Raw genomic sequence first — 10,838 nt, forward strand, 5'->3', positions numbered from 1 at the left:
TGACAATTACTCAGTCATGTAACACTGTACCCAAATTAATTTGTTGTCCTTTTTTTCCCCACAAATAGAGCTTTCTTTTGGTGGTATTTGATCACCACTGGATTTGTTATTTTTTGCGCTATATCAAATTTTGAAAAAAAAAACGCATTTTTTTTTCCATTGTTTTTGTGATAACATTTTGCAAATTATTTTTCTTCATAAATTTTGGCCACAATTTATACTGCTACAGATCTTTGGTAAAAATAACCCAAATTATTGGATATTATTTGTTTTTTGTAAAAGTTGGAGAGTCTACAAGCTGTGGTGCGAATCATACAAAATTGATCACATCTGATGTACTGGTGGTCTATCATTTCTTGTGACCCGAACAAGCCAGGAAAGTACAAATACCCCCCAAATGACCCCTTTTTGAAAGCAGACATTCCAAGGTATTTAGTAAGAGGCATGGTGAGCTTTTTGATGTCATTTTTTTCCACAAAATTGTCATTGTAATAGGTTTTCTCTCACGTGGCATGTGTATACCACAAATAATGCCCCAAAATAAATTCTGCTACTTCTGAGTATTACGATACCACATGTGTGGGACCACAGCCTGGCCACATTGAGAGGCCCAACATGCAGGGAGCGCCATCACGTGTTCTAGGAGCATAAATTACACATCTAACTTGTTGACTCCCTATTACACTTTTGAAGGCCCTGGAGCACCAGGACAATGACACGTGACACCGAGGTGGCACTGATGACAGATGGCACTAATACGTGGCACTGATGACACGTGACACTGACAGATGGCACTAATACGTGGCACTGATGACACGTGACACTGACAGATGGCACTAATGTGGCACTTATACGTGGCACTGGGGACAGATGGGCACTGTATTTTTTTTATTTTATTTTTTACACTTTTGCATCTCTTCCTCCTCACACGCTGTCTGTGTAAGGAGGGAAAGCCGGCGATGAGAGATGATCTCATATGTTTACATATGAGATCATCTCTCATTGGGCACGCCGATCGTGCTGTAAGCGGCCGCTGTGATTGCCCGTTTACAGCGATCTGTGACTGGCTGTCCAGGGACGCCCTCCCGGCAGTTAGCGTCCGCGCTGCAGCAGTCTCTTGGCTATAGCGCGGGCACGAAGTGGTTAAGGGTGTGGGGGTTTTTTTTTTTTTTTTTTTAAACCGATGCAAAAGATGTTTTGCATGTACACGGACCAAACGTCCCAATGAGAAGATTTTTAACTTTAAATCCACAAATGCTGGTACTGCATACAAGTTGAGAGATTTCATATGCTGCCATACAGAGGGGGCGGTATGTGAGAATATATAGCATCTGTGGATTTCAATACATTGGACGCACCAAGAGACTAATTCCCTGTACACACGGTCAGATTTTCCGACAACAAATGTTGGATGTGAGCTTGTTACCGGAAAGTCCGACTGTGTATGCTCCATAGAATATTTGTTGTCGCAATTTCCACCAACAAATGTTTGAGAGCAGGTTCTCAAATTTACCGAAAACGTGTCGGAATTTCCGAGCGCGTGTACACCATTCCGACGCACAAAAGTCCACACATGCTCGGAATCGAGCAGAAGAGCCACACTGGCTATTGAACTCCCCCCCCCCCCCCCCCCCTCTGCTCATCGTATGTGTTGTGCGTCACTGCGTATGTGACGTTTGGAATTTCTGACAACATTCGTGTGACTGTGCGTATGCAAGACAAGTTTGAGCCAACATCCTTCAGAAAAAATTCACGGTTTTGTTTTCGGGAAAATCCTAACGTGTGTACGGGCACAAGAGTACACATCAAACAGCATGTACAAAACATTTTGAAAGGATACGATAAACATGGCGTATCCAAACACTTCACTCAAGTACATAATAGAGACCCTTCCAACTTGAAATTTTGGGGACTAGAGCCTGCGGTACCATACGTTCCTATTAGACTATTTAACCACTTACAGACCGGACCATTTTGCTGGTCAAAGACCAGATCACTTTTTGCGATTCGGCACTGCGTCGCTTTAACTGACAATTGCACGGTCGTGCGACATGGCTCCCAAACAAAATTGACATCCTTTTTTTCCCACAAATAGAGCTTTCTCTTGGTGGTATTTGATCACCCCTGCGGTTTTTATTTTTTGTGCTATAAACAAAAATAGAGCGACCATTTTGAAAAAAACGCATTATTTTTAACTTTTTGTTATAATAAATATCCCCCAAAAATATATAAAAAAAAAACATTTTTTTCCCTCAGTTTAGGCTGATACGTATTCTTCTACATATTTTTGGTAAAAAAAAATCGCAATAAGCGATTATTGATTGGTTTGCGCAAAAGTTATAGCGTTTACAAAATAGGGATAGTTTTATGGCATTTTTATTAATAATTTTTTATTTTATTATATTTTTTTTACTAGTAATGGCGGCGATCAGCTATTTTTATTGTGACTGCGACATTGTGGGGGACCTATCGGATATTTTTGACACATTTTTGGGACCATTGTCATTTATACAGCAATCACTGCTATATAAATGCAGTGATTCCTGTGTAAATGACACTGGCAGTGAAGGGGTTAACCAGTGGGTGGCAGTGTAGGGGGTTAAGTGTTCCTAGGGGTGTGTTACTAACTGTGGGGGGGTTGGGCTTTCATTTAGTGAACACTGATCTCTGCTCCAATCACATGGAGCAGAGATCAGCGTCACTAGTTGCTAGGCAGAATGGAGAAATGTTGTTTACAACGGCATTTCCTCATTCGGCCGCTCCGTGAGACGATCGCGGGGATGCCCGCGGCGATCGAGTCCGCGGGTCCCGCGACCGGACTCACGGGGGTCCCGCCGGCGCGCTCCCGATGGTAGGGCGGCAAATTTAAAGGGACATACATGTACGCCCATTAGCCTGCCCGTGCCATTCTGTCAACGTACATTGTCGTGCGCTGGTCGGCAAGTGGTTAAACAAAGATTTTAAGGCATCTTAATTTATCAACTGTGAACAATGTTCCATTCAATACGTGCGGTATACGACCCACAGGCTAAGGGATTGGTTATATGATCACCTCTATGATATACAGTATCTCACAAAAGTGAGTACACCCCTCACATTTTTGTAAATATATTATTAGATATTTTCATGTGACAATACTGAAGAAATTACACTTTGCCCGCGGCGATCGAGTACGCGGGACCTGCGACCGGACTCACAGGGGTCCCGACCGGCGCGCGAGTGCGGCGCTGGCGGCGCGATGGCAGGGCGGCATTGAAGATTGGACGTGCCTGTACGCCAATATGCCTGCCGTGCCATTCTGCTGACCTACATCGGCGTACGCCAGTCGGGAACCGGTTAAAGACACTGTCAGTACGAGCCTGTCTCCCCTGATGAAGTCACGTGACTGTGACGATATGCGTTGGGATTTGCTGACAGGCACGCCGGAAGAGATGTGGGAATGAGCTTGATGCTCGTGGATGTTATACTGTGTTCCACCTTGCTAACTGTGAGTGTTCTAACGATTAGTTTTTATTCAATAAATACCCTTAAAGCGGAGGTCCACCCTAAAGTGGACCTTCCGCTCATCGGAACCCTCCCCCCCTCCGGTGCCACAATCGGCACCTTTCAGGGGGGAGGGGGTGCAGTTACCTGGATAATCCAGGTAAATGCACCCACTTCCGGGATAGCTCTCTGCGGAAAGGGGCGTAACTTACGCCCCTTTCCGCAAGTGCCCGCCCCTTCCCGCAAGTGCCCCGCTGCCTGCTGGGAAACACACAGCTCCCAGAGGCAGCGGGGAGCGTCCTTATTGCGCAGCGCGATTCGCGCATGCGCAGTAGGGAACCGGGAAATGAAGCCGAAAGGCTCAATTTCCTGATTCCCATACCCAAGATGGCGGCGGCAGGACCCGACAGACGACCTAGCGATCGGCTTCGGGTGCCGACATCGCGGGCGCGCTGGACAGGTAAGTGTCACTATTTTAAAAGTCAGCAGCTGCAGTATTTGTAGCTGCTGGCTTTTAAAAAAAAAAAAAAACGCGGAGTCCCGGTGGACTCCCGCTTTAACATACTACACTATCTGGGCATTCCCCTTCTTTCCTCTGCATCCATTGTTTGACACTTCAATCTCATTATTTTTTCAGAGACTTTATTGACTTATGTTGTCTGTCAGATTTTCATGTCTTTTGTGATGGAAATAATTTTATTTCCCTTTTTATTTTTATTTTTTTATTTTTTTTGTGTGTGAGGAATTCGTTAATTGAAGATTTTGCGTCTGTACTGCCACTTTGTGCACAGCACTAGTATTGCTTTCAGCATCATTATTTTGCATTACCTTGTGATACGTTGTTTACACTACAGTTCACCACAAGCGCAGCATCATTTATTATACACTTGTGGGTTACGGATTCACCTATCGGTGTTTGCAGCAGTTTTACACATGATTTTTTTTTTTTTCACCTCCATGGATAGCGCGGGAGTATTCCTTTACTAGTTATGTAAAAAGTTTAGTTATTCCATCACTTTCAATACTGGAGAAATGATTACAAGGACCAATAAAGTGGGTCCATTTCCTCAACGGGGACGTGGCAATAAAAACCTCAGCGGTTCATACCATCCCACTACTTTATCCAAAAAAGCCTTTTAAGGCCCCTCTCACACTTGTCATGCAACTTTGCAGTCGCACAAGTCGTACCGCATGATTTACAATGAGTACCGTTCATATCTGTGTGACTTCAAAGTAGTCCCTGCACTATTTTGGTCCAACTTTGATGCGACTTGAGGTCCATAGACCTCAAGATTACACAGCCATTGCTTCAAGGCACATGACTTTCAGGTTGTACAAGTGAGAAAGGGGCCAAAAAATAAGTTTTAGTATCACATGCATTGTATTATGTATAGCTGTATTGGTTTACCAGGCAATACATTGTTTATATCTGACAGGTGTGCTTCTTTTATGTTGCAGACAATCGGCCTCATCAAAGAACAAAGTGTACGACAGCAGAGGTATCCTCATAGCCAGTGGAATGGATCTGTGCGATTGCCTGGATGAAGACTGTATGGGCTGTTTCTATGCCTGCAGAAAGTGTGGCTCTAACAAGTGCGGTGTGGAATGCAGGTGTGATCGCAAGTGGGCTTATGAGCAAATTGAAGTAGAAGGAGGGGAAGTTATCCGTAATAAACATGTTTGAATTGGGTGAGAGACATGGAGCCTTGCTGCCTATTTACAGGTATAAGACTGTGGTCTGTGTTCAGCGAAGATTTCTGCAGGAGCGGAGCTGACTTCCCTGTTGCTGAAGACTGTTTTAAAAGAATATTGATCATGAAGAAGCCTCGGGCATGAGTTCTGGGTCCTTTTTTTTTTTTTAAAGACGGCTAATTTTTAATTGAAGTATGTTCGGTTATAGCTGGGAAATTGTAAAACTGTCCTGCTAGTTTCTCAGTAGGGGAACTTTTAAAAACTAGTTTTGTTTACCTTTTTCCCTTTGCTTCCCCGCCAGGCACTCTCTTCCCTTCAGTGCTTCAGGTTGTTGGTGGGCCCTTGATGTCCTCTTACAATACAGGACTGCTGGTCCTGCGTTGTACATGACATCACAGTTCGACCAACAGATGGATCGCCGAAGAGTAGCAGCTTCAGGAATCTGGTCACAGGGAGAGAAAAGTTTGTGGGAGTGAGAGATAAGGTTAATAAAACTTCTCCCTCTTTAAAAGCCAAGGCTAAGTGCATGGATACTACTTGTGTATCTGATTTTTTTTTTTTTTTTTTTAATACTACTTTTTTATTGTATGGTTTTTGTTCTTGCCCATCTTATTCTAATATCGGCCACTTCTGTTTTTGAGAAATTAATTGATTTTCATATGTTTAACATGAATTTATTTTTGGTACTTTCTCAATAAATTTAGTGCAGTATGGAAAACTTGTAATTTTGTTTTGGAATATGCTTTCATAGGGTGTGTGTGTGTGTGTGTATATGTATATGTATGTATATGTGTGTATATATATATATATATATATATATATATATATATATATATATATATATATATAGATCAGGGCTAAAGAAATGCAATTGATCATTGCTGGCTTCAATCATGGAGTAAAAACAAATGGCCACTGCTCCCCAACTATAATTGGCCTATTGCAGCAAAGGACACTGGAAGGGTGACGTATGTCAAATACAAAGATTTCCAAGCTCCAACTTGCCAGCCAGCGACCAACTGAATTGACCTAAAAATGTGTTAAGAACAGGGGTTTAATTTGCAAACATTTGCAAATGCATGCATAAGCTACAATCCCAGTCAAGGCATCCTGCTTTTTTTGTAGTCCCTAACACTAACTTCTGAGTCTACGATGAGAGCACATGTATTTTAAGGGATAGGTGAGAACAGGTAGACCTGAAAGGAGTCCATCCCTCAAAGGTACAGGGGCACACTGCACACCCAGCACATAGCACTATGTCAGTGGGTTGCCTAGCCAGTATAATCAAAATACAAGTGGCCATTGCCTCCACCTATAAGAAGTGGTCTATTACATCAAGTAGCACTGGAAGGGTGATGCATGTCAAATACAAAGATTTCCAAGCTCCTACTTACCAACCAGAACAGGGGTTTAGTCTGCGCACATTTATGATAGTGTAGAACTGCTGATTATAGGGGAAAAACCTATTTGGTAAAGCTTGTGTGGCCTTTTGAGAGTTTTGATGAACCTTGGGATCCCTGCTGATAGTAGTCCCTTTATTTTCGTTTTTTCCCCTTATTGTCTTGTAACAGCAGTGATCTTGCAAAGTCTTATGTAATGTGCATCTGGTCTATCATTGTCTACTGAAACATGTCCCTAGTCTCCATTAACTTCCGTAATGTGTCCACTGCCCCGACCATTTCATGTTGCAGCGTATCTGCATTCTGATGGCTTTCTGGGGAGCACTTTAGGTCCTCAAGAAATGCGATATGTCAGGTTGATTGTGGGTTTTTTTTTTTTTTCTTGTGGTGGGTTGTTTTTCTAAAATGTATTTATTTTTTTGGTTCTTTTATAAAAGAAATAAAAAAAAAATTGTAATTTTAAATATCACCAAAAGAAAGCTATAGCTTTCTCTCCAAAAACATGCTTTGTGTCCAGTGTTGCATGACTGTGTAATTGTCAGTCAAATTATTACAACGCTGAAAATAGCCTGGTAATGCTTGGTTGTTTTTGCATTTTTCTCCATGTTTTGTCTTTATTGCTGAAATATATACTGTATGTGTATAAATGTATTTTATTGGGATCTTATGTGATAGACCCAACACAAAGTGGCGCATAATTGGAATTGAATAGTGGAAGGAAAATCATCTGAATAGTGTGAAATATCTGAAACGTGTGGCGTGCATTTGTATTCAGCCCCCTTTTACTCCGTTCAGGTCCGCCTGTCCGCTTTTTAGGTGGACCTGAATGGATGCTCCATAGACCTCTGGAGCGTTTGGATATCAGTGGCGCTCCGATCCAAAAAAACTTTTCCATCTGTCATCGGTTTGGACTTTGCGGTCCATCATCATCCGATCTCCCATAGGGGAGAGCGGCACTCTGACAGGTCCATCCCTGCACAGTGTGCAGAGACAGACCTGTCATCTGCCTTCTCAGCGGGGATCGACGGAGCGATTCCCTGCTGAGCAAGCGGATGTCCACAGGGCGGTTCATCACTGAGCTATGCGTAAGCGCTGTTTGTATCGTGAAACGCGTTAGAAATTTTATTCAAAAATCCTTTTTTGTTCCCTTTTTGCTGTCATATTTTGTTCAACGGAGTTTTGCACTTGCATTTTGAAGAAATAAAGGCATCTAATTTTTACACAATCCGGAGTGCGGCTATCCAGAGTTTCGTTCTGTTTCTACTCATCACTGTTCCGTCCCGTGTGAAAGAGCCCCAACTAAAATCTAGTGCAGTGATGGCGAACCTTGGCACCCCAGATGTTTTGGAACTACATTTCCCATGATGCTCTGGCACTCTGCAGTGTAGTGGAGCATCATGGGAAATGTAGTTCCAAAACATCTGGGGTGCCAAGGTTCGCCATCACTGATCTAGTGGAACCAATTGCCTACAGAAGTCACCTAAGTGGTAAATAGAGTCCACCTGTGTGTAATTTAATCTCAGAGGTTTGTTAGAGAACCTTAGTGAACAAACAGCATCACGAAGGCCAAGAGGAACACACCAGACATGTTGGAGATAAAGTTGTGGAGAAGTTTAAAGCAGGGTTAGGTTATAAAAAAAAAAAAATATCCCAAGCTTTAAACATTTTCACGGAGCACTCTTTAATCCATCATCAGAAAATGGAAAGAGTATGGCACAACTGCAGACCTACCAATACATTAGAGCTGCACGATTAATCGTTAAAAAAACGCGATCTCGATTTTCCCCCCCCCCCACGAGTAGGCGATTCTTTCATATAAACAAGTGGAGAGATTATCTGCTCACTCAGCTAGAAGAAAGCATCCTGGGCAAGCTGCCAAGTTTAGAATTTGAAACATTGTAACTAATGCTTACTTCTTAGATCAAAGGGATAGAACTTCTTGTGTAAACAAATAATCTGGGCAGTCTGACAAGCTTTCAACCACTCTAAATGCAGGACGTTTAACCACTTAAAGTCTAAATCTTTTTTCTGACACTTCTTTCTTAAGTTAAAATCAATATTTTTTTTGCTAGAAAATTACAGGGAACCCCCAAACATATTTTTTTAATAAATAAATATAAATATATATATATATATAATTTTATAGCAGAGACCCTAGGGAATAAAATGGCAATTGCTGCAATATTTTATGTCACACTGTATTTGCCCAGCAGTCTTTCAAATGCAATTGTTTGGGGAAAAAATGCACTTCAATAATAAAAAAAAAAAAAGTAAAGTTTTTTTTTTTTTGCTTTAATGTGAAAGGTGATGTTACACCACGAGAATCGCGATCTATCTTCTAAGCAAAAAAAATTGGGATTCTCATTTTTGCCAGAATCGTGCAGCTCTACAAGACATGGCCATCCATCTAAACAGGTCAGGCAAGGAGAGTATTAATCTGAGGCGCTGCGGAGATCCACAGCTCAGGTGGAAGAATCGGTCCACAGAACAACTATTAGGTGTGCACTCCACAAATCTGGCCTTTATGGAAGATTGGCAAAAAGAGAGCCATAAGCAGTCCCATTTGCAGATTTTGACAAGCCAATGTTGAAGAAGGTGCTTTGGTCAGATGAGATAAAAATCTAACTTTTTGGCCTAAAAGCAAAACGCTACATGTGGAAAACCAACACTACACATCACCCTGAACACACCATCCCCCACTGTGAAACATGGTGGTGGCATGTTGTGGGGATGCATTTCTTTTGCAGTGACAGGGAAGCTGGTAAGAGTTGATGGATGGAGCCAGATACAGGGCAATCTTAAAAGAAGACCTGTTAGTCTGCAAAAGACTTGAGACTGGGGCGCAGGTTCACCTTTTAGGTGACCCTAAACGTGCAGCCAGAGCTATAATTGGACAGTTTAGATCAAAACATATTCATGTTAGAATGGCCCAAACAAAGTCCAGACCTAAATCCAATTGAGAATCTGTGGCAAGAAATTGCTGTTCAGATGCTCTGCATCCAATCTGACAGCTTGAGCTATTTTGCAAAGAAGAATGGGCAAAAATGTCACTCTCCTAGATGTGCAAAGCTGGTAGAGACCTCCCCAAAAAAGACTTGCAGCTGTAATTGCAGTGAAGGTGGCTCTATAAAGTATTGACTCAGGGGGGCTGAATACAAACACACACCACACTTTTCACACATTTATTTGTAAAGAAAATTTGAAAAACAATTTGTAATTTTCCTTTCCACTTCACAATTATGTGCCACTTTGGTCTTTTTGGTTTTAACAGAACAATGTGGAAAATTTCAAGGGGTATGAATATGTTTTCAAGGCTGTGTGTGTGAGAGGGGAAGAAAAGGGATTTGGTCCCCTGCTGATTGTGTACGTCCCCACGCCCACTGACAAAGAAATGATCGGTCTGTAATATTAAGGGTAGGTTTATCTTAATAGTGAAAGACAGAACAACAAAAATATCCAGAACACTTTTCAAAAAGTCACAAATTGGTTCATGTTTTAGGGGATCAAATACTTCTTTCACTTCTTATCAATCGGCATGATTTCTCGCTCCCAGGTGTCTTCTATACCGGTAACGAGCTGAGATTAGGAGAACCCTCTTAAAGGGAGTACTCCTAATCTCAGCTTGTTACGTATATAAAAGACACCTATACACAGAAGCAAGCTATCCGATTCCAGTCTCTCCACCATGGCCAAGACCAAAGTGCTGTCCAAGGATATCAGGGACAAGATTGTAGACCTACACAAAGCTGGAATGAGCTACAAAACCATCATTAAGCAGCTTGGTAAGAGGGTGACAACAGTTGGTGCGATTATTTGCAAATGGAAGTAACACAAAACTGTCAATCTCCCTCCGGTCTGGGTCTCCATGCAAGATCTCACCTCGTGGAGTTTCAATGATCATGAGAATGGTGAGGATTTAGCCCAGAACTACACGGGAGAACCTTGTCCATTATCTCAAGACAGCTGGGACCATAGTCACGAAGAAAACACTTGGTAACACACTATGCCATGAAGGAATGGAAATTCTGCAGTGCTCGCAAGGTCCTCCTGATCAAGAAAGCACATGTACAGGCCCATCTGAAGTTTGCTAATGAACATCTTATTCAGAGTAGAACTGGGTGAAAGTGTTGTGGTTAGATGAGACCAAAATCAAGCTCTTTGGCATCAACTCAACTCGCCATGTTTGGAGGCGGAGGAATGCTGCTATGACCCCCAAGAACACCATCCCCACCGTCAAACATGGAGGTGGAAACATTATGCTTT

At 42.3% G+C, this 10,838-nt stretch overlaps 1 protein-coding gene across 1 annotated transcript in view; it reads left to right on the forward strand.

Annotated features, from left to right (window-relative positions):
* The window catches only part of ARL14EP (ARF like GTPase 14 effector protein), a 28,271-nt gene extending 22,371 nt beyond the window's left edge, over nucleotides 1-5,900 (forward strand). The window contains exon 3 of the mRNA XM_077460863.1: nucleotides 4,942-5,900. Within this exon, the coding sequence (XP_077316989.1) occupies nucleotides 4,942-5,167 (226 nt within the window). The 3' untranslated portion in view covers nucleotides 5,168-5,900. The remainder of the gene's footprint in view (nucleotides 1-4,941) is intronic.
* Nucleotides 5,901-10,838: the final 4,938 nt, after the last annotated feature.

The sequence above is a fragment of the Lithobates pipiens genome, unplaced genomic scaffold, assembly GCF_037356315.1.
Source record: "Lithobates pipiens isolate NorthernLeopardFrog02 unplaced genomic scaffold, aLitPip1_a1.2 Scaffold_10, whole genome shotgun sequence".
NCBI classification, from domain to species: domain Eukaryota; kingdom Metazoa; phylum Chordata; class Amphibia; order Anura; family Ranidae; genus Lithobates; species Lithobates pipiens.